This window comes from Copadichromis virginalis, linkage group LG22, assembly GCF_057382275.1.
Source record: "Copadichromis virginalis isolate Kocher_CV1m ecotype Utaka linkage group LG22, C_Virginalis_male_GT1.1, whole genome shotgun sequence".
NCBI lineage: Eukaryota > Metazoa > Chordata > Actinopteri > Cichliformes > Cichlidae > Copadichromis > Copadichromis virginalis.
The window spans coordinates 7222662-7247857 of record NC_140638.1 but is presented as its reverse complement, the minus strand read 5'-3'; the positions used below and the strand labels follow the sequence as shown (position 1 = coordinate 7247857).

At 43.6% G+C, this 25196-nt stretch overlaps 1 protein-coding gene across 5 annotated transcripts in view; it reads right to left on the bottom strand.

Annotated features, from left to right (window-relative positions):
• cica (capicua transcriptional repressor a) overlaps nucleotides 1-12027 on the bottom strand; it is a 51358-nt gene extending 39331 nt beyond the window's left edge. For 4 of the 5 annotated variants that reach the window (XM_085446864.1, XM_085446867.1, XM_085446868.1 and 1 more), the window contains exons 1-3: nucleotides 11825-12027; nucleotides 3911-7464; nucleotides 1842-2118 (exon numbers count right to left, since the gene is read on the bottom strand). In XM_085446864.1, the coding sequence (XP_085302990.1) occupies nucleotides 1842-2118; nucleotides 3911-7258 (3625 nt within the window). In that variant the 5' untranslated portion in view covers nucleotides 7259-7464; nucleotides 11825-12027. Of the gene's footprint in view, nucleotides 1-1841; nucleotides 2119-3910; nucleotides 7465-11335; nucleotides 11433-11824 lie in introns of those variants that run through there. The other variant, XM_085446865.1, reaches the window with a different exon arrangement.
• Between the last annotated feature and the right edge of the window lie 13169 nt (nucleotides 12028-25196).

Sequence of the window (25196 nt, the reverse complement as noted above, 5' to 3'; positions counted from 1 at the left end):
AGAAATCCACGTGAGAATGCAAAAGTCTGACACATGCAGATCGGGCATTTGCCAGTCTTCAACCTGCCAGCTCCCCAATACAACATCTGTGCGATGTCAGATTGTGCTGATGTGAGAATAGAGCAGATAATTGTCCAGTGCATTCATTACTAAAGAGTGGGTGTCATGTGCACTCCCTCCTGCGTGCTCTCTGCAGGCAGCTCCTTCACCTAAACCACAAGGCGTAGTTCCAGTAATGCAAATGTGTTTGAAACAGACTATTCACTCCATGTGAGGAAGGACAAGGATGGAAAATATCCCTGATTCTCCTGAAATTTCAAAAACACTCATAGTGGCAACTACTGCAACCATTTCGAGCACTGAACACCTCATTGAGTATAAAATTACCCCTCCAAATATTGCTAACTTTTCACTGCACCTCTTTTGTAAATCCCAACAGTCATTGGGGGTTTTGCACTTTCTCTGTCATTAGCAAATCTGCCCTATAATGGATAATCTGTGAGGTACTGTTGACTCTTAAATGGAATATAATTAGTGACACAATCTGTCTCAATTGAGAACCGGAGTTATCCACGTCTTATTAGACTTTAGTAAGAGTGATTTATAACAGGCCTACAACCTTTAGAGAACCATGGAGTTCACTACTTCTGAACCCTGCTTGATATAGAAGCCTCATTAGAAAGCAGTTTTCTAAGCTATTCTTCTTTCTTATAAGTATCAGCTTACAGACCTCATTATGTTTACCAATTATGGACAAGCACTCAATCTCTCTTTCCTTTCTCCCTCATGCAAAACGGCATCTTCACACAACTACAGCACAGCTGGTATTTTAAAGGCTCTCCCGATGGTACAATTTAAGACAACATTGATAACCAAAAGGAAAATAAATATATCACCGCTGGAATGTCAGGGTGGGATTGTGGGTGTTGCATATGATTTAAACAATTCCTGCACATATAAAGTGGGACATTCTAACACACAGTTGCAGAGATATAATAATGTTGAGCAGAACCAGTAATGAATGCATGGCCATTAAGAGCGAGCTAAGCCAGAAAACTACCAGCGCAGCCATGGAGGTAAGAGGAAAAGAAAGCCATAAAACACACGGACAGTAGAAATGATGAATGGCAATGATTTACTCTGTGAAGAACGACAACACAGACTGAGGTAAGAACAGAACAATGTAGTATCCTGTCCCCAAAGTGTATAAATTCCCCCTGTGGGAAGTAATTAAAGGAGGCATTCTTTTTTAAAATTAAAATTTAAAGCCCTGTACTGTACGATATCCTTAGTCTACAACAAAAACTGCATGTGTGACCCAAAATGAACTAAAGTTTGGGTCGAAAATGCTTCTGAATAAACACAAACAACCACTTCATCTGTATTTTATCCATCTGTGACTCTTCCACTTCTTTGCTAAGAGTATATTTCACATTAATGGAATTGCTTTTCCGTGTTGTAGCCTGTGTAATATTTTAAAAGTGAAATTCTAGCATTTCTAAGAAGATACCAGTCCTCTGCGAAGCCCAAAGCAGTGGAAAAATTCTTATAAACTTTCTGAAAACAGAAACAAAGAGAAAAAAACAAACAAACAAAAAGCCATCTGAAAGCAAGGGAACAATAGTAAAGTGTACATGAGTCATAGCCAAAGCATTGATGACACAGCTGTAATCCTAGAGAGATACTGAAAGTGAGAGGTACTGGGCCAGAGTGCATAAGACACAAGCTGCACATCTCTTCACACTTTAGGCTGTGTGGCTCAGCTGACTCTAAATCTGACAGAACAGAGGTTCAGACCACAAAGAAATGATCTCCCATTCCCCCTCCCCCTCGTTTCTTACCGGTCCCTGGGCGTCCCATGATGATTTGCTTGCGTGGAGCAGGGTGAGGCGACTCTGCTGGTAGTATGAGGGGCAGCAGGGCTGTTGGTGTGGGATGACAGGCTACCGGCTGTGGCAGCGCCCCACCACTGGCGTCTTGATGCCCTTCGGGTTTCCTCTCCCTCTCCCTGCCTCCGGAACCAGACGAGGAGAACACAGAGCTTGATGAAGAAGACATGGACCCAGGAGTGGAGGGGCTGGAGAGGGAAGCGTGGCCCCCTGTGGCTGGAGTCAAGGACTGGGGAAGAGACATCAAAAAAAATATTTATAGTATTTTAAGGAAACTCGGATTATTCAAAACATCCTGCAGCTGGTAACGCCATTTCCAGGTGCGAAATGGTTTCAAAACTGTTTAATCTCATTTTAATGGATTCCTTACCCCAACTCTGGGTGTCACAGCTCAAAATACAAAATGTACAAGGTTTAGGTGATAATGATGTGCAGTCCCATGCACAATTGTAGGCTATTTTAGAGGGTGAGATTCTTATTCATCACGAATATCATCAGAGGCACCTGATTGGTCCCAAATTTATTCTTTAGTTAGAACAACCTTTGGAACAAGCAGGCCCCAACAGAGACTTGACGTCAACGTCATGAAGTCAGTCTGGGAATGCACGCAAACCAGTCTACCAGTCATATCTTTAAAACAAACATCGACCTGCATAAATTGTTGCTGTTTTAAAGAGACAGTTCACCTCGAAATTACTTATTTTGTCTTTGGCCTATAGTTTCACTTGTCCATCTAGATCGCTTTGGTATGAGTTGTCAAGAAGTCACACGCCTTTTATTCAATATAATGACATTAAACGTTTGTGGTAACAAAGTAAATGGTAAATGGCCTGTATTTTTATAGCGCTTTTTACTAGTCCCTAAGGACCCCAAAGCGCTTTACACAACCAGTCATCCACCCATTCACACACACATTCACACACTGGTGATGGCAGCTACATTGTAGCCACAGCCACCCTCTCACTGACAGAGGCAAAATGGCAAAAATACATGTGAAAATCTCTTTCTGGAAATCATAAGCCATTAGGGATCCTCACTTACCAAAAAACTAACTAAAAACTAAATAAATAATAAATACATATGAACTAAACCTCCTGCAGTCTATTGGAGAGTGACTCTGGACTGTCACGGACAGGAAAAAGTAAAGGAAAACGATGGGCTGGAGAACATTGCAGCAAAATAGATTGTGGGACAATAAGTGTTTTGTCTCGATTGTCTTGTTTTTATTACTGCGAGAAACCAAAATTTTACTCTAAATTAAAATTCAATTAAGTCTACAGCCCTGTGACGCAGTTACTCAAAAAAAAAATCACAAACATTGATGTTTTCTTCCAACTGAAGCACACCGGCCAGTCAGAAGAAGTGCTCAGATGGCAAACATGGCAGCTTAGCAGAGTGGTCACCATTAATGCTTACGGTTGGATGTTTGCTTCCTTCTACACAGTGATGTGGTTCAAAATTTGGCAGAAAGTAAATGACAAGTCGCTACATTAAAGTGTTCAAGGTTTCAGGATTTTCTTGAGTAACTGTCATGGAAAGAGGTATTGTTGCTCACTTTTAAATGTATTTTGTTTGATCTTTTGTTTTCAGCAATTTGAAAACCACAAGGCAAGTAACATTTTATTAATTCAAGAGAAGGAAGGACTAGACTAAGCCCCACTGGGGCCAAACTGGTAAACTGGTGTAAGAAATATGGAGTGAAAACAAGCTGAATGAATCATTATAAGTAAAACACTCAAACAAAGGTTTCTTATATTTATTTTACTAAAATACAGCTCGGATCCTTTTCATTGTAAACTGATAAAAACTGTGGGGTTTGGGATGTGAGTCAATGGTGGTCACACCAGTTGTATGTTATTTAAGAAAGCTTTCTCACTTTATTTCTGTTGCCCTAACACCTATAAATGTTCTATAATATGAGCTAATAAAGACATAATTAAAATATTAGAGATATAAAATACAAACCTATGACCCTATGCAGTACATAGTCATATATTACAAAAAAAGAATGACGTCCTTACCGAGCTGGATGTGACCAGGACGAGCGTGGATGTGGAATTGCGGAGGAGAACTGCCCCGTTGGTGGCTGCCCCGTTGATGGGGACGGGGGCCTGCAGGCCTGGGGGAGCTGTGTGCTGGCTGTGCTCCCTCGACCTGCTTCTCTCTCTCTTTCCCGACGGGCCATCGGAGAATTTGGCCAAGGGGACATCTGGGTTGCGTACAATGACTGGGGAGTCCCGGAGGGGCACGATGCGGCGTGGGGACGGCTCCTGGGGAAGTGGTGAAGGAGGAGTTGGAGAGACTAACATGGGTGGAGGCGTGGAGGCGGCAGAGGATGGTGGCCTGCTGGTGGCGCTACGAGGACGAGAGAAGGAAAGTGAGGAAGGTGTTGTGGGCTGACTCTGGGGGGAGAGCACTCTGAAGGCAGCAGGGCTATGGCCCATGGGTGGGTCTCCCACCACCCCAACACCCACCAGCTGCTGTTGTTCAGGTTTGGTCTGGTAGTCCTGGACAGCAGGTAGCGGTGGGGGTGGGTGGGAGTCGAACTTCCTCTTGCTGGGGCTCATCGGGACTGTAAAAGTCAGGTTGGTCTGAAAAGTGGGCACAATCCCTGACAGATGGCGCTCTCTCTCTGCGCCTGGCGTACCCATCTTAGTGCCGCTTAGCTGTCGGGGGCGGCGTGGGGTAAGTGAGGCAGTAGCATTGATGGGGCTGAAATTGGCAGGGCGGAAACCGAAGAGCGGAGAGGGTGATGGGGATGGCGTTGGTGAGAAGGGTGACTGGTTGGAGATGGGGGAGAATGAAGGCGTGCCAGAACGAGAGCCCCCGAGAGAGACGAGCATAGTTGCCGCCTCACATTCATCGAAGTCGAAGCGAGAAAGGTCCTGGGGGAGCAGCGAGGGAAGGACGAGGCGGGGGCGAGAGTCTCCTCCACGGCTGCTGGCCTCACTGCTCTCCCGTGATGTCTCATCCCAGTCAAACTCTGAACTGGCTCTCCCACCGCTGAGTCGGAGGTCAGATGGTGTTAGGGTCCCTGTGCTGCTGGCGCCGCCCCGATCCCGGCCCCCTCCACTGGCTTCCATCTCCTTGGTCCTCATGGAGAGGTGTCTGGAGCAGTACCCTCGCCGCTGGGACTCTTTGGAGCAGCCCTCCCGAGAGCACAGTCTCCTCCACTGCTTCCCGTTGAACTTCTTTCGGATACCTGTCGGCGTGCACACCACGTCTCCCTTCTTGTATTTTTGCTGGGCAGCTGTCAGCGGAGTCCGGGAACGTGACGAGGAGGAGGATGTCGAACCTGATCCGGATCCACCACCTGCTCCACTGCTGGCAGAACCTCCCCCTGATGTCTTATCCACTCTGGAGGAGGATGTAGTGGAAGAGGTGATGGGAGGGAGAGGATGGAGCTGAGGGGTGGTAATGACAGCTCCAGCTGCTGCGGCTGCTGCAGCTGCTGGGTCAAGGCCTAACAGGACAGGTGAAGGAGAGGGGTGGGGATTCAAGGTCATGTGAGCAGGGGGAATCCCGATGCCTCGCACCACAGACAAGTGGGGATGGGGGTTGAGGTAGCCAGACGGGGTCTTAGAAACAATGTGACGATGTTGGGGAACTGCCATAGGCTTGCCCCCAGATATAATCTGCCCCACTTGGACCATGTTGATGCCGGACACTTCCATGTCTTCTTCAGGGGTGAGGGGCATATATGGGTGATGCTGCTGCTGCTGCTTGACACTGTTTTCCCTTTCTCGCTCTCTTTCCCTCTCTCTTCCATGGTTTCTCTGTGACTCCCACTCCAAGTCCTTCTCGATTTCCCTCTCTCGCCCAGGAGCCAGGCTGAGGACTGAAGTCGGAGTAACGGGCGAGGTGATGCTGTGGCCCGATGTGGAGGAAACGGGAACCATTCCTGGGTAGGGCATTCCTCTCCCTAACATTGATCCCATGCTCGGGGTCATTTGTCGACTCAAACGTCTCACCTCCACATCCATCTCTTCCCTTTCCTCCCGATCTCTCTCCTTGTCTCTTACCCCCTCTTCTACTTCATGTCCACCAGCAGAAGGCAAATCCAAGTCCCAGGGTGGCACCAGAAGCCGGAGTGTTTGTCTGGAGACCCATACTGCCTGGGTAGCACCCCTGTTGTTTTCTTCATCATCTAGAGAGTGAGGCCTTTCTTCAGACAGCAGGACACGGTAGCGGTTAGCCACCGCAGGGTGTGGGTCTACCTGTGTCACCACACCTTCTCGGTACCATTGCCATTGGCTCTCGTTGCCCTCGTCGTTCCCAAATGGTACACAGACACGGGTGCCTATAGGTACTGGATGCACACCAGGAGGTGGGGCATCTAGGATAATGTCCACCACCCCTGGGGGGCTCTCATGTCGGTAAGGATAGCGGCATAACGTCTTCTCCCCGTTCAGCTGAACCTCCAGGCTTCCATATTCACCACTGACGTTACGGACCACGCCAGCCCGGAATACCAAGTCGTGCCTCCTGTCACTTCCTCCCTCCTCATCACTTCTTCTCCTGAGCTGGCGGGCGAGGATCCGCTGATTCTTCAGGCCTTTGGCCAGAGCATCGGACAGTGCGTCAGGGAGACTAGACGTTCTGTGTGTCGACATCTGAGGGGGTGTGTCACCAACTACCTCCAGGTCAGCCGAGTGCTCGCTGGCTGTGTCTGTTGAGGAGCAGCGGGGCAGCGGGCTTGGGGACACCTGCTCTGCATCTGTCACTCCTTCACCTCCTCTGGGTTTTTCCCCTCCAAGCGACAGGGTTGGTGGTCCCGGGGAGTCCTGAGACCCCTCCCTGCTGGTGGTACGACTGTGGAAGTCATCCATCAAGCTCCTACTCTGACTGTTTCCGTCAGAATGCGAGACGCTGATGTCGATTCCTGGACCCGCTGACTCCTGGCTCAGAGAAAAAGGAGGGGGCGTGCTGGATGCAGGGTTGCTATAGTTACCAGCAGTATTAGATGAGCAGTGTTCGGAGGTGTACTTCTTTTTGGGGACACGGGCCTTGAAGGTGGCTGTTTTCCGGCTGGAGGCGGGGTTTGGACTGTTGTTGGCGCTTGGTGTGCTACTGTTACTACAACTGCTGCCGCTGCTGTCACAGTGGCTGCTGCCACCACCGCTGCTGGCAGCAGACCTCCCCTCCCCATCTGAAGAGTCCCGCGCTCTGGATGCGTCCGCCTGTGGAGACTCTGAATGTGAGTTAGAAGATAACGAGGAGGAGGGAGTTCGGTTTTGCGGAGATCTGCTTCTGTCTCTGTTCTCATCTGAGTCTCTCTTCTCTCCTCCTTCCAAGGTATCCCCCGCTCCTCGCCGCTTTCCTCCTTTAGCCCGGGTGGAGGGAGGGGAGCGCTTTTTTATTGGCTTCATCTTTTCATCTAGTTCCTTTTTCTCAAAACAACTCTTTTATTTATTTATCCCAGAGATTCTCCTTGACGTTCCTCTCTTGCGCTGCAGCGTTATTTCCTCCTCCTTTCCTTTCACTCTATTTTCTTTCTCTGCCAGGCCCTCTCACTCTCATCCTGTCTCGTGTTCGTTGCGCGACTTCGGCACTTGCCCACCTTATTCCAGAGACTCTGAAAAGAGGAGAAGAACAGGTGAGTGTGGGTTTCCTGTGCAGCAAAGACACTCAGACAGAAACACAACTCAAAGTAATTTCTGAAAACATTCTAAAAACGGCAAATAGTCAAAAACAAAAACACAGCAACGATATAAAAAAAAAAAATTGTAACAAACAGTTAAATTATAATTCAAAGAAATGTATTCCCCGCTAAATGATGCACCATCGTATTAGAGTAGTAATGAACATGACTCATCTACAAATTCATTACACATTAATTCATTACATAACAGTTTCTACTCACATTACACAAGACCTACAGCCATACCAGGTACATATTGAAAACAGGAGGCCATATTGTAGGATAAACACAATGTAGGCTTACAGCGCAGCATGGAAATAGTGAGGAGCATTCTGCAATTTGCCCAGACAAGCCTTTCTGCATGCAATCCTCTCTCACACACTCACGCACACACTACTTCTTGGCCCGGGCAGTAGAGGCGGGGGAATTCCTTCTTTGCTCACATACTGAAACCCTCCCTTTCTCTCTCTCTCTCTCTCTCTCTCTCTCTCTCTCTCTCTCTCTCTCTCGCTCTCTCTCTCTTTCTCAGTGGCGACCTTTATCTATGTATTTCAAAGCAGAGCAATCCGCCCCTACAACTAACTCCATTTCCTGTGGAAGACCATTACCTAACTTCCCGTTACTTTATTCCTCCCTCTCTCTTTGCTATGCTTTCTTTCTTATCCTCCTTGCCTGCATTCGCTCTTTCCACAATATCGATTTTTGTTTGTTTGGGTTTTTTTTACCTCTCATCTCCCCCGTTTTCCTTCCTCTCCTTCCACTTAGTCTCTATACTCGTTTTTGTGCCGCAGTCATCCAGAAACACAGAGTTGTTCACAATAATTGCTATTCCACACCAGAGTCATTCAGCAGCGCTCTTAGCCGTGCCAGAGTCATTCAGATTATCTCTTATTCTGCACCAGCCTCATCCACAGCTCAGACTCACGTTTAGAAAGTAAAACAGATTGATTTAGCTGTGATCACTTAGCTGGTTTGTTTGCTGTGTGGCTGGTGTGCGCTGGACTAGCCTCAGGCTGTAGCTGCTGTGGTCTCTAGCTTATCTCTTTGGGAAGTGAAGTCTTCATAGATACAGAAACATGTATATAAGAGGGAGTGTCAACACAGCCCTTATATACTCTGTCATGTAATTCCTCACTCCAGCTGTGATGGTCACTGTCAAAATGTTCTGTTATGATGTCTATCAACCAACCACTAGGCATGTCTACTTGTCAGTGACAGTTTGGCTGTTAACTTACATGTCTGCCTGCCTGTCCCTGTTTCTACATTCGTCCTCCCACTAGTCTCGGTCTCTCTGTCTGCTCGTCTCTGTTCCCTTTTGCTGCCTTCCTGTTTGTCTGTGAAGGCTTGCATTCATTCAGGTCCTTTTAATATCTGACACATCATATCGGCTGGAGAGAAATCCATTTTCAGAGATGAGTGCCGCCTGTCTCAAGGCCACACGCACATATACACACACATCACACAAAGCAAACATCTATGTGCTGATAGCTGATAGTGCACACGGAGAGGTTGAGAGCTCATAGCCATCACTGGCCTCTATGTAAATCCCTATTTAGGACAGACAACTGTACAGCAGACACCATAAAATAATTTGGCAGCTGGCCTTACTTGGTCACGATAGAGGTATGCTACATGTGTTTACTCAGTAGTGCACTGTGTACAACAGCTGGTGTCAGAGTCATGGGCCGTACGATAAGAGCTTAAAGGCAAACTGACACAACACACAGTAACCTCAGTGAAATATGGTGCAAGGGAGTCCATATGGGAGGTAAAGTAGGTCTGTGGCTTTAATGTTTCACATTCATGTAATCATCAGACGCACATAAAGAGCGGGGTAACAAGTTCAGTCGTAATTTACTTGCAGAATAGCATTTGAGCTGTTGTGAATACCCACTGTAGGCCCCATGGAGCTGATATAAGTCATACGAGAGAAAGAGAAAAACATGACTGACGGATCATTTAGTCTGAATAGGCGTCTGTTCAAGTGTAAGCCACTTTTCTACCATAACTGTGCCAAAATCATTATGAAATCACGCATGAACTGAATCATAGGGTGATTTTTACTTTACTTTAATCGATATAAAACATTCCCAGTCTTATCAGAAATTACCCCAAACAAGGTTGTCCTAGCTTGGAAAGAGTCTTGAGGAGGGGTGTATGCATACCAGTGCATGTAAAAGCACCATGGGTCCAAGTATAGGAAAGGAAATTAATCTGTGTTACACTGAACCATTTTTCTTTTTTTTTTCTAGGCATTTTATACACTGAAATAGATATCCTGCAAGTAGTTAAAATATATTTTAATGAAACTAGAAGTGCATGGAGGTTATGAGAGAGTTTGAAAATGCAGGTGTTTACAATACAATCATGGTTATCATGACTTGTCTAGTACATATATTCCTTGTGCACACAAAACGTTATGTCCTCAATAACATTTATGCCAACACTGCCATAAACCTCACTACAATATGTGGCAAGGATCTCTAATGTCAAGCTGTGACCTTTTAGAGATGTCTTCAATGTGTAATATCCTTTAGTTTTCTTATATGCAGAGCCTATGATTAAAGTTCATATCAGGATCACTACAAAACTACAATAACAACAGGGCAGGTCATATGTATAAGCATAATATGATAGAAGACACCTGCAGCTTTGGATTATACTGGTTAAAAAAGAACTACACATTATTGATATTTAATTTTCAAAATCATGGTTTTTGTGACCCTTCTAGGACATATATTCCCCATACATACAAAACTGTATGCCCTACAGGATGTTTATGGTCACACTTAGTGTTTACTATTAGAAGCTGCGAGAGATTATAGTGTCAAGAGGTGAACTCTTACAGATATTTTGGCTCTCGTAACCAGATTTAATTAACCCGCATTGTAATAAATGATATCCGATAGTGTTCTTACATTGCACAGCACGTCTACAAAGTTATTTGGGCAGGGTAGGCCAATACTAAAATAAGAAGCAATGCTATCAGACAAATGCATCTATAATTTTGTTTACTATACATTGACTTTTCTCGCAAATTAATGAAAACCAAAATACCTATGAATGGAGATGGGCATGAGAGTCTGTAATACTAAAAATAATATAAAATAGAATAATTCACCTATTATTTACCATATTACAATGCATGCATTACTGACATGTTCATTTTCTTAAATACTGAGGTTATTGTGGCACCTCAAGTACACTCCTAGTAAGTGTGCATACAAAAATGTAATATCTATGACAATATAGACAGAGTGAACTTTCAGTCTCTTCTAAGTGCGTTTCTAATCCACATTTAGTGGACAGATATCTAAAAGTTTTTTTCAAGTTCATAACAGGCTTACTACAGAGCTGTAATGACGATAGGGCAGGTCAATATATGCATAATCATAAACCCGAGCAGATAACAGCTGTTAACTTTACCAAGACAAGGCCCCAGAGCACAAAATGCAAACAACAAGCGGTGATGTCACCTCTGCTTTAGCTGGATAGTGCCGTGTCAAGCCCTCGTAGTACCGCGATTACTACCAGTTTTACTCCAAACACTGCAGGCCGTGGCGTGCACCGACCAGGCCTCAACTAAACACACAAGGCCTCTTGGAAATCCTCTACTCACCGTAACCGGGAAATAACCGGTTTAACGGGCATACTGACCCTTAATGCCACCATATATGGCCCATATCTGCCAGCTTACACGACCTTAAAGCGACAAACAGCTACACAAAGTCGCTTGTTTGGCCCATCCGAAAGTGACAACCATGTGAAAATATAGCTGAAGCTGCCAGGATAATTTAGTATTCACCCTCGTCGTTATTAGCATAATTGCAGCCGTGTTACATGGGGTGGTTTGAGGGGGGTTAGTGTCAGTGTGTTGCCACAAACTAGCCCAAGGGGAGAAAAAAAAGGCCTCTACAAGCGCTTTAAAACCACATATCAATCCAAATGGCCACGCTGATTTAATAAAAAACAGGAAGAAAGCATGACAAGCGAGGAGTTTTCGAGGTTTTTCCTAAATAAGCGCTGTTTCTGGAAAGTCCAACGGCTGTTATGGCGTTCTATTTTCTCGTGGAAAAGTTTCAGGCTCACTATGCCTAAGCCGCACCGCTCCCTGTTTTTTTTCTCGCAGAAGACACCCATTCCGGTCTCTTCGCAGGCCACCCAGATATCGCAAACTGTGCTGATCAGCTCCTCTGCTAATACTGTTTGTGGTAAACATGAACAACGTTAGCAAACGCACAACAAGCCCCACTGCAGTGCTGCAGGAGAAGATTTGTAGGCAGCCTGTACTCACCAGAGCTCATGTATAGTACCCCGGTGTGTTTCTCTGATGAGTTTGCTGGGTAAAATAGGGCAGGGTGTCCAGTCGTCCGCAGCTGCCAGTTAGCGGCCGTTCATGTTTCTCCGGCAAAGCAACTTAAAAGGAGGAAAAACTACTGCCCTGTACATTCTACACTACAGTCGCAAAATGGTGAATGAAGCCCCAAAGCCTTGACAACCAGCCCGTCCGACCAATCGCGGAACACGAACGCGTACAGTAGCCAATAGGATGCCGCGTAAGGCGAGTAGGGGCGAGGCCGCACGTCAAAGTAAATTTGATTGACGGCGCATCGTGGCCAATCACAGTGTGGGAAAACACAGAACAGCTGTTCGGAGAGCAAGGCTGCTGCGTCCAATAGAGCTGCTATGTGGGTATGTCTGCGACTCTATACAGGCACGCAGGACGGGACTGAAACCTTTCTCTCCTCCTGCCTTTATTTATTTATTTATTTATTTATCGTTTACATTTGGCTATAAACATTAATGCAGAAAAATGGGCTGTGGCTTGTCAAACTAAAGGTTAGACTTTCTTTTAGTGGACAGTGAAGAAAAAAAATCACTGCCATGGCATTATCAGATTTAATAAAGATCAAAATGTCAGGTCACCAGCTTCAGCTCATAGTTTCTAAAGCAGATTTAGTACGCTTCGTTAGCTGCATGTGTGCTATTTATGTATATGCATGTGTTCCCATGTGTTGCACAGCTGCACTGTGATCCATGTAAGCCACAGGTTGAGTGTAGTTTCAACAGGAGCCACACAGAAAAAAACACCAACTCCCAAATTCTCATGCTTTCTCTCCCTTCCCTTCTTCCATTCTTCTTTCACCCTCTAAGCAAATCAGAGGCGCTCTAAAAAGCACAGTGCCCCTTTGTCCCGCCTCCTCAGCCAATCAGGACAGCCACTGGAGGCTATACGTCACCAGAGCCATCTGTTATTGGCTGAGAGGCCCGAGGTCTGCAGGCCAATGACCGAGTGGTGTGGTGAGGTCATTATGCTTGTTGCCATCAGCTTGGCCAAACAGAAGGAGTGAAACCCCAGTGAGTAAGTTGGTCCAAACATGGGATTATGGCTCCTGAGAGAGTGACCCATATACACTGTGGGCCTCCCTGCACAAACACACACATACACTGTGGGAGATGTTTGCAGGAGCATATACCCTGAGGAATACAGCACAACACGGAACGTGATGGAAGCACAGAGGCATAGTTTCCTAAGACACTAATGGCGTTGCTGTGTAGCAGTGCGGCACGCCGTTTCTATAGCTTACAGGCACAGATGGCGAGCATGGTCAGTGATGATACAGAGCTGGCTGGCTGGCTGGTTGCGGCATTGCAGTCTGTCTGGCGCACTCACACGCACATGTACACACAGGCGAGCGGGCACGCTTCCATAGCTACACACAACTGGGCACACACATAAACACAGGCACCTACACACACAGCAGGCGCAGTGAAGTTATAACATGCCTGGGCGTTACATAAGCTGTGCGTGATTGTAGCACACACACATATATACGCACCGACCTATGTGTGTGTACAGCCTCTTCGAGCATGCAAACAGGCACTGTTGCACATACAACAAAGAGAACACAGGTTTATTCTAAGTGTTAGGTTGCACACGCATGCTCGGGCTTAGCTTTCATGTATTAACTGTACACATATGAAGAACCTGTGACTCGCAAATCAGATACACACACACACACACTTAAGAGTGAGTGGGATCTCCAGACATCAACACCCTGTATAGTGAAGCACTGCAGTCTCTTCCTCTGCTCATTCACTGTAGACAAGTGTGTATTCAAGAAATGTAGGGCGAGTAGCAACTTTGAGGGGTGGCTGGTTTCGTAAGGCGCCGTCGAGAGACATTAGAGTGAGATGGAAACCTGAGATTTAAGTCTCTGCAATGCTTAGAGTGAGGTTGGAAATCAAAATGTGAAGGAAAGGTGGAAGTGAGACAGGTGGAGTGAATAAAGAAGGACAGGAGACTGCAAAGAGAGGGGGAAGGGAGACAAAGAGACAGGTATAAATCATGTAAGAAAAAAAAAGAAATTGTTGGACAGCTTCTCAGACTGAGAACGGCTGTTTGTCGCAGAAGTCGAGCTGCTTGTGAATGAGCGGCATAAATCTGGACGGTATTAGCACCTCTGAGCACTTTCTAAGAATGAGACGGAGAGCTGTGGCTAAGCCCCCCCAATCCCAGTCACTTTACACTAAATGCATTATGGCCACTTAGCTGCTAAACAGCTCCAGGGACCCTGCACTGTGCCTGACCCAACACTCTAAAATGCTCTAATTCAAGTGTGTGTGTGTTTTAAAAAAAGAAACAATTCGCCAGTGAGATGAGTCCAGCACTTCTCTTCTCCAACCCTGCCCAGCATTTTGAAGTTGAATAGGTGTACAGTAGATTTAACAGCCTGCACTTGGGGTGTGAGTAATACAATCTGACACGAGTGTGGAGTCACTCATAGATAATGCATGTATAATTATCTACAAAAGCCTGCAAAACTTGAAATAACTCTCCAGTCTAAGATGAATAAGGTTTTCCCCAAATATGTGGAAATACTCCACATCACACAGTACAATAACCTTTTAAATAAACAAAAAGACATTTCAGCTATGCGCCGAGTGATATTACCTCAGCCTGCAGCTTATCAACTACCATTTCATTTGAATTTCATGGGTTAACATGACGCTAACCCTCCTTTTTGTAAACTGCCTAACTTGGATAACCCTAAACCTGACTTTAAGGCTTGGTTGAACATAAGTAGAAAATATCATAGTAGTTAATGATGTATTACTTCTGTATACCGAGTACTGCAATACTCAGTGCACTGCAGGATAATCATCTCAGGCAGACTTAAAAGGAGATTAATGTCTTTCAGCAGAAAAGTTATCATTGAATTAAAAGCAGTGTTGGGGCTATTATTTAAAAAAAAAAAAGAAAAAGCAATGTATCACACATTACTTAATTACTCCCTGAAGAAAGTAATTTGTTACACAGCTCACTGCATTATTTTCTGGTACATTGTGACATGTCCTAAAATTTATTGTCACATATTTAACAGTTGCCAGTATAAACCTCAGACTAGCGTCCCACACACTGACGCAAATGAATATGCTGATGACACACCTCTGACCTTTCTTTTAGCGTTTGAACTTAGAGCTGACAACACAAAGTAATGTTGCAAACCAGCTCAAAGAGACTTCAAAGTGTTCATGCAATGTGTTTCTTGAGTAGAAACATGCACAGGTAGAAATGGAGGTTACAGTGCTGTAAACCTGTCTTTGTTATCTGCTGAAGATCAGGATCTGGCTGCAGGCCTAGGGTCAGCATACACTCGCTCCTGGTTCTCTGCTAGCTCTGCATTAGCACGCTTCATGTGCAGATGTTTGCAAACAGCTGTATTAGCAGTATATTGAATATATTTTTGTCCTCAATTCAGCCTCCTTGTGCCTTTTTTAGTTTGTTTTTGTAATAAAAATAAATTTAATGACCACATTTGCACTCCACAACAGGTGTGGACTACAACACCATTTTTTCTTGCCTGCACACAAGCTAAAATAAGCTGACTGTACCGTCACCTTTGATGGTTTTTGTTTGTCCTTTTTAGAACAGTTTAAAGCAAATACATAAATGACTTAAATATGATTAATTGACCAAAAATAAAAAATAAAAAAATAAAAAGTTGAAATAAATCATTAAAATGATGACCAACAACTGAAATCAATAGCTAATACTAATGATTACAGAAAGTCAGAAAGTCTCTGTAGTATGCATAAGCAGCTGAATCTGTTAGCTTACAGTATGGATAAAAAAGTAAAATAGCTTGATAAAATTAACAAAAAAGTTATACCTCGAGTATAGCTGACCGCTGACGGTGTTAGCCTACAGTATGTATACACAATAAATTGTTAGTTAAACATACTGATTGAACTGAACAAAGAAAGTTGATCATTTTTAAGTAAAACTATGGTTAGCAGTTGACATCAAATAGGCAAAACAGTTAGCCAAACAAGAAAAAAGTCATAAATTAGTGCAGCATTAGCTGAATAGCTTGCAGTTACAATATCTAACAAAAGGGTAGATGTTAATAGCTAAAATATTATGCTATACAGTTATTGGGGTGAGCAGTTGTAACAACTACAATTATAGATTAAACCTTTGCTGTAATCATTAGCTAAAATCAGGTTAAACAGATAACCTGTTTAGCTAACAGATAATACTGTTAGCTAAACAGACCTGACAGCTTGCAGAAAAGTAGCTACATAGCTGGCTGAAAAATCCAAAATCATTAACTAATGTTGAAGCTAACACTTACAGTTCTTAGTATGGATAAAGAAAGTAAACTGCAGGCTAAATATAACAGATAAACTAGAACTATTGACATTTTTTTCAAAATAAGCACTGCCTGTCTGGTGAAATCTAAAAATAGATATTAAAGAATTTTTTCCAAGGTCAAATCAGTCTTTCTGCTTTCATTTCAAACTGTGTTGTTATAAAACATTCTGTCATTTTGCATCCATCCTTAAAATTACTGCCATCTTATGGCAGCAGTTGGCTATTGTTTCTGGAAGCAGGCTTAACTCTGCTTTATGGGGCCACTGGAATCTTTAGCTTCCTTTGATTTCATGGACATCTGTGTGTCCTGTAAACAACAGCTGGACCCTGTCAAGCTAAGAACCCAGCAGGTTTGATGTGAAACCAATGGGGGACCAATGTGCTAGACAAACTACTGCTCTGGTTTCACTGCTCTGAGATCAGTTTCCATCAGTGGCCGTGTGGGAACAGAAGTAAATGACTGTGACTTATCAACTTCACAGATAAGTTTCCTCATATGAACCACCTTGACCAACGTGTGATTTAGAAAAGTCAGAGATGTAGGCTCCGCACTTTCAGGTTAGTATTTATGAGAAATCATTTGATTGACAGACAGTTTAACCAGCTGTTTTGTCAACACAGCACCTTCATTTTTAATTAAGATTTTAATCCTCCTGTACGTATTGACAGTCAGTGTTAGATAGTGGACAAACTTTTTAATTCATCAGTAATTCTTTTGTCATTAAACAAGGTGTAGGTATATTTTTCTGAGCTCATTAAAACCTGTTTTTAAAGATAAGTGGTCTTCACAAAGCAGCCCGGGCAAATATATGATTTTATAGAATATAATGCATTATTAAACAGTATATGAAGCATTTAAATTCAGCTCAACCTTTAACACCTACAGCAGTAATCCATATAACACTGATGGGGAACAATGTTCTGCAGAATACTCTTGATACTTTAAGTGCAATTTGCACATAATGCAGATTTATGTGTAGTAAGGTGGTTTCATTGCTACTTTTATTAAAGGAGTGCTTCTAAAAATTCCTCCATCACTCTTCATTGTCACCTAATAACAAATATTTAGATGACATCTATATAAGTAATAGTATTTCTCAACTCTATAAGATGTTCTCTTTTTGGAGGGGGTTGAGGTCGTCTCTGTTTGCGTTTCTGTAAAAGTCACAGCATGCCACCTTGAGCAAGAATATGTATTCTTAACATAAACATATACAAGCATGTATCTAAATGAAGCTTATGCGTAAGTTCAATAAGGAAGAGCTGTAATCAGTCATCCGCCTGCTTTCCTGGGTGTTCGAGCTGCTTGTCTTCATCACTTCCACTTTCCCACGCTTGCAAACTCAATCATTATCTACTCCAGTCTTTTTCTTGCCCACCGTCTGTGAGCCAATCAGCCGCTATTCTGTCTACTGTAAATCTCACTGCTTTTCTATCATCCCCCCTTCATCTTCATTACCACCATCTAGACTCTGGGGTTCCTAATTCCTATCATTGTTGGTCTCCAGCCTGCTATGATGGGTCAACTGACTTTAATCATCAAACAGCATAATAATAGTCAAATTGTTTATCTCAATACATCATGTTCATTACTTCCATAAGGAAAATCGTGAAAAGCTGTTTTCTTATCTGCTGTTTCTGAGTTCAGGTACTAAGTTTAACTCTCGTGCACACCCTGTGTCATAAATGTTTTTACTGAGCAGGCTTAGTTTGTTTCTGAATTTGCTGTCACAGTTGAGCTGTTTTCATTTCCACTGACACATCATGAATATGAGGGTTTTGTTCCTCCCTGTCTGTTAATGTTGCTTCAGGGCTTGACTCATACTCTCTAACAGGCAGAGACGCCGGATGACTCCAGGCCTGCTATTTACAAAAAATGTAAAACTTCATTTAAAAGGCCTCACATGTTGTATGCTTGCCTCACTTCTGTCATACAATTGATACCACACGCTTTTTGTGCCAGCAGCCGAAACATTAAACTTCACTGCGACTTGGCTTGTATAATACAACGACTCCCACTTCACTTCATTTTGCATATTTCTCTTATGTAAGTGCATTACAAGTATTGGTTTGCATATTTAAATAACACAAACTATCAAACCCACCACAGTGACCACACAATGACCACAGTCTCTTACTCTCGATGTTGCAATAATCATCAGAAATGAAGCAAAAGAAAACTATTTTTAACTATAAAGGCTGTGAATCAGTGTTGCCCACACACAGCTACGCTGACAGATTAGTTGGACGTGATTGGACATAAAACAATGAATGGAAATCTCACAGATAAAGCTGGTGGACACACACAGTATCTGCAGCAGCCGTCTCTGCTCAGTAGATGGTGCCATCTCTCCTGTGAATAAACCCGGAGGCTTCGGTGCAAGTCATCTTTGATGCTCCCGATTCTTTGGCTCATGGCTAGAAGATGAGCGTTGGATCAAAATGTTGGTAAAGCTGAGACCTTTTGTGTGATATAATTTGTTTTGACCAGCCACTTACCCCACATGGTGATATTTTACTATTTAATTTAGCACAGGGAGGGATAATGGGATGGAGATGGAGCTGCCAGGCAGGAGGAAGAAAAGAAGACCAAAGAGAAGATTCATGGATGTAGTGAAGGACATGCAGAGGGTTGGCGTGACAGGATACTGAGGACGGAGTGGGATGGAGACAGACGACCTGCTGTGGCAAGCAGCAGAGAGAAGATTTAATTTCACCGCTTACTCCGTTTCATCATTTGAGATTTGTATTTTCTTACAGTTTTTCTCAGTTGCTATGAAACATTTCTTAGAACTTTTCTCAGTCTTCTCAAAGCTTTAAACATAAAACCTTGTTTTCAAAATACTTTAACCTCTTGTGAGGCAAACCCTCACAGTTCAGAACTACACATGAATCTTCAGATCACACGCACGACCATAAAAATATAAACACCATTCAGCATTCATGACACGCTGCATAAAAAAAAATTAAAAACAGTGTTCTTGACACGCAACTCTGGTCTTTCCAGACTCGTGGTTGTTTTATAATCCTACAAAAATGATAAAGTATGAAATAAAAACAGAAATCCAGAAACAGGGAGGTGGCAGTCCTCCACTGCCACTTCCCTCCTCCACCAGTATCATGTAACGTCGCAGTACAACAGAGGTTCAAGATCATGGTGGCTTATTTTAAATTCTTTTATGTGTCACACTGTAATTTACGTGTGAAAGCAGATGGGTCATCCAACATAACTATATGTTATACAAGTATGAATCAAGTGCACACAAGGTTGAATGAAGGAAATGTGGAGCCGGTAAACCACAGTTTAAGACAAAGAAGTCTGATGGTGTATTATTTTCTTTGAAAGTACAAGTGTTGGGTCCATTCCCGTTTCTAGTTTGCATTTTTTGTAGAATTGCAAGACAATCACTTTTTGAAGGATCTGGACTCAAAATGCAGGACACCAGAATAAAGGTTTAACAGGCTTATTGAAGATAGAGTCATCTTGAGAGGTATTTCGTCCGCAGCTTTTCTTTTCTCGTTTCACCACACGGGCTGGCAGAGATGAGGAAACGTCCACAGCAGAGCCGAACTACACATCGACCTGGCATCGACGGAGGGGACTCTTCAGCCTTAAAGAGCAGGCAGGTAATCACTGGATTGCAGACAGTTGGATGATTGTGGATGATACGAAACAGCTTCCAGGTGTGTAGCCAGAGTAACCATGGGAACAAACGCCATCTCTGAAACACACAAGCAGGTTAAGAGACAAACCCACACTCACTCTCACACAGAGAGAGGAAAGAGATGCAGATTGCCACAGGAGGACAAGAGGACTGTGACACACATGAGGTTTCAAGTGTTGAGTTACACATACAGAAGTTTACTAAAATCTGCTCAGCTTTTCAGAATTCATGAGACAGTTAAAATCCAAGAAGAGCCTCTGTCCACTCAGATGAGGACCTATTTATGTTGGAAACATTGGGAAATACTGCTCTCTTTGCTTCTCGAGCCACAACCTTTGAGATGCATTGTTTTACATCCTGAAGCCCTATCAGATCACCTTTTGCTGGAGAGACACAGAGACATCAGCAGATCAGAGTGAGCTTTATATCCAAACACCTACAAAGTCCTGAGGTGTCTACACAAAGCTGACAAATTAAGAATCTCAAAGACACTAACATCTCTCAGTGTTTCAAACACACACTCAAAATAAAAGCTCCTTTTATTTTCATGGTTATTTTCCCTCATAACCATGAAGCAATAATTCAGAGGAAATGCATGAAAATCAAAGGTGTATGCATTCAACAAAAGATTAAACAGGGTCTGCAATTTGTGTCTAATGAGCTGAAAACCATTTAAAGTCTTGTCAGAAGAGGGGTTGATTCACTACATTAGCTTAAATCACCGAGGTTTTGGTTCACACAAAGTGATTTGGGGCTTTTGCAGTTCACAAAAACACTAATACTTGAGTATCTTCTTCTCATTTAGGTCCAGGGTAGTAACTCGACAGCAACCCCTCTCTGGCTAATCTGTCGAGCTGAGCTGTTGGATGAGAACATGTTGAGCCAGCAGCAGACCCGAGCAGCCGGTACTGGACGCTCTCATCTTGTGACTCTCGCAAATAATGAGTCCTCATTACTCACATGAGCCATGAGGACAATTTGTCACCAGTAATACACTCAAACACCTTCTGCGGTTCAGGTATGCATCAGGGAGCATGTGATCTTCTACACACGCTGACCTGCACTAAGCCAACTTCACTGAGATCTATTTAAATCAGTCTGGATTGATTCTGAGAGGGCAACGCTCTTTAAATCACCCCTAGATACATACTAACAGCTCATTTTGCATTTCACTCTGGATTAGGGCAGGGCTGTCAAACTCATTTCAGTTGGTGGGTCACAAATTACAGCCCAAAACAACTGCTTCACAACCCACCTGTCTTTAAATTTAAAAGAGAACAAGTGAACATTCATATTTAATAAACTATTCATTTAAAAAGCAGATGATGAACAGCAAAGAGAACATTTTCACAGGGCTCTCTGCAGTCCTGTGAAACACTAACCCCATGACAAGTTCATTGTAGGGTGTCTTACTCTCTCATGTGCTTACATTTATTAAAGTTATTACCAACATAAGGCAGTCTTGTCAGGGGAGGCCAGTGCCTCCCCACCCCTATGGTGGCTCCCCTGGTCAGTTGCTTCCAGGTGCTGGTAATCAAATGCATTTGGTTAGTTGAGCGTTAGTAAGTGTGAGCATCTACTTTAAAGCAGACTGTCACCTCTGAAGGGGAGCATTCAGGTTTGTTAACACAAAGCCATAATCTTCCTGGAACAAAATTCACCCCAGGAGCCACATCTCAGACTCTACAGGCCTCAGTCAGCATGTTAAAAGCCTCTTCTGTCTATAAAGAATACAGTATGTATGTATGCAAAGCCACATCTGAGCAAACCACAAGACTTCTGGTAAAATGTCCTTTGCACAGGCGAGACCAAACACGTCATGCTAACCATAAAGCACAGGGGTGGAGGGGTGATTATTTGGGCTGATTTTCAAACCATCTGAAGGTGTGACTTTTGTCCTGCAGATGCAAGTCTGAGTCTTGCCCTGTCGAGGAGGCTCTTCTATGTTGTGCCATGCGTTTATAGGGAGTGGCTCTCTGGTTTCTACAGTCAATGTAGAAGTCCAAGCATTCCTCACTGCACGGCATACCCCGTGTCGTGGAGTTTTGTCCTTGGGATGAACCAGTTGTTGTCTGAGGGTGTGGCTGAGTCTGAAGTGCACTGGGATGTTGTTCTTGGAGAAAATTCTCTCGAGTTTCTCTGACAAACCTGCTACATAAGTAAAGGCTGTTATGTTTGTCATCCTGTTTTTCTATTGCTAATGTCTGTTTCCTGTGTATTCAAACAACGTAAGGAAGTCCAGTCATCCTCTTTCAAGCTCCTAAGACCACGAAGTACTACAAGGACCTGGAAAAAATGAAAAAGAGGGGAGGGACATAAAATATTCCAAATGTTTCTTGAATTGTCAGCACAAGTGTATATGTGTATCTATCCACCCATTCACTTGCGCTTTTCCTTTTCAGGGTCACTGGAGCCTATGGGAGCTATCTTAGGGCGAGAGGCAGGGTATGCTCTGGACAGGTCGCTAGTCTGTCACAGGGCTAAACATTCGTACTCACATTCACTCACACCGATGGGCAATTCAGATTTTTCAATTAACCCATTCCCACTAACTGCATGTCTTTTGGACCACAGGAGGAAACCAGGCAGAACATGCAAACTCCACACAGAAAGACCCTGGCCTGATGGTGGAATTGAACTCAGGACCTTCTTGCTGTGAGGCAACAGTGCTAACCGTGCCACCATGCTGCCCGTGTGTCACGTGTGGAGGATCTGGAAAAAAGGAAAAAGAGGGGAGGGATATAAAATATGGGAGAGTTTGGTTTCACTTTTTTCTGTTAATATTTGGATATTTTTCTTGCATTATCATTTTTTGATGAGAAAAGCAGAATAAAACGTGCAAATTAGCTTCATTTATAGTTTGTTATACTCCTTCCCTCTAATACAAATATTTAATTTCTAACTCTGAGTGTAAGTGCATAATTTAATGATAAGTGTTTCTGCTCACAAATGTCCACGAGCACAGACATGCACGCAAAAACTGCGTGACTCCTCGCTGGCTGTAACTCACCGCGCGTGTTCACCTGGAACGTCCTCTAAGAAGACGTGTGACCATTCTGATAGCCGTCTGTGTCTGCAGGTGAATGAGTGAAGCTACATAAACAGTTAAATTAGCATAGCTTACCAGCCGTAAACCCGACAACAACACAGTGGGTGAGGGTCGGAGGGGGGGTCGCTTGACATTCTAACTTTAAAGGAAGGATTTTAACAGTATTTGCTGTGGGTTAAAGCAGTGGACCAGCAGGCTACATGTTTGAATCCAAACAAGTTTCACTCAATCCCAACAACTGAGGATCGCCATTGTATAGCGGTCGCTAGGGTAACGTCACGTCGCCGTCATATCGGATGTGGGCGGGGCTTAGCGCTAGAATCCCTTTGATCCTTTCATGTCTTGTGTGACATCACCTTGGTAAAAGTCTATAAATAGAACCATTTGCACAGGGTTAGTCACAAGGTAAGTTTAGTAAGAGGGAGTAAGAGGCATTAATGTCTGAGACACAAACTCAGCAACTTACACAAAATTCAGAATCAAGTCCAGATTGTAAAAAAGTTATATCATTTGAAAATATGAATTCTGCCATTGAAACAACCGATGCGATTCAAAGCTGCGCCACTGAAGACGACTCTGAATGTAGTGTCGTCCCTGGCGTAAACATTTTACGGAGCGACGAGGGGAAATCGAAGCACTGTGTGTGCTACCCTCAGTCATGCAACCAGCAACAGAATCCGGGGGATCCAGAGTCAGTTGATCTCCAGGAACCTCCGGTGTCAGAAGAGCAGCTGCTCGTTAAAGAGCTAATAAATGCTGTTATTACACGTGCCTCCAAAGAGGCAAAGGTGTCGCCATCGGAAATGATTCAGCAGCGCCTCTTCACAGCTCTGTGGGCACAAGTTGAGCAAAAACCTCTCAAAATCACACACAGGGGGATTAAAAAACTTGAAAAGGTGATTTTTAAAGACATAACAAAGCGGCTGGACATTAGCCCTGATCTCGTGATCATTGCGCTAGCCGTAGGTCAGCCGTACCTAGAGGTGATCATTTCCATATTTGAAGATCACCTCTTCCGTAAAAACCTGCTGGCAAGGTTCTTCTCGTGGTGCGTTAGAGCCGAGGATGACGAGGACGAACAAACTAAAGCCATGTCTGAAACACGTTTAGAAGAATTTAGAAGTAATATATTTCGGATACTGGAGAAAAAATCATCATCTGGCATTAGTGTCAGCGATTATGATGATGATGAAGAAGAACATGTGAGCGCACTCATTGATGCTGTGCTCACACGAGCTGCAAATAAATCGCACTACAGACCTTCTAAAAAACTCCACAGGTATCTGTTAAAACACGTGTTGTCTGACAACAGGATCAAAGATCTGCATATACATGAAAAAAAACTGAAAGATCTGGACAGGGCCATTTACCAAGAGCTACGTCAGAAAACATTCTGTAAAGAAAAACATTTACTGATGTTACTGAACGACGAGGACCCAGTGTTGAGAAAACTGACGGTCGATATCATTAAAAATCACCTGATCGACACTATGCAGAATCCAGCCCTGTGTGATGCTGAAGAGGCTGAAAATTACAGGTTATCTGTGGAAGCCTGTATCAAGAAGGTGGTGACACGTGTCAATAAAAATGCCAGTTCACCTTCCTCTACTGAAAAAGTTGATGCCATCACCCAACGGCTGTTCATAAAACTCTGGCCTAGACTTAAAAAAATCAAAGTTGATAATGTGATGTTCATCGGTGATATGGTTTACAGCTCTTTAATACACAAATGGAAAGAGCCAGATGTCATACTGACATTCATGGAATTAGACCATGAATATGCAGATGATATAATTGTAAAGCTTTTCAAGGAGCATGCCATCACTGTATTGGAAAGTGAACATTTCATGACAAGCTTCTTTCTCTGTGCGGGTCATGCTGTATGGATCGCAGGCAGAAAATACTTGGTTACTGTTATGTAAGACCCTAAAAGTAGATTCTGTTCATCTGGACGTAGCATTTTCAGTTTCAATTTATTTAACATCTAATCGAGTCATTTTAAAAACCCTTGACCGGTCGAGGCAGATGGCCGTTCCTCACTGAGCCTGGTTCTGCCGGAGTTTTCTCCCTGTTAAAAGGAAGTTTTTACTCCCCACCGTCGCCTAGTGCTTGCTCAGAGGGAATTGTCAAATTATTGGGGTTTTGTGCCATCTAATACACAACTTATCGTATTGGGCACTCTAAATGTATTTTTAATCAATAAAAAGATCCAAAAAAGATTATATTGTGAATTCTGCGTGTTTTCATTGTCACACAAATGTATACATTTTCAGCTTAGACTGAACGTGTTTGT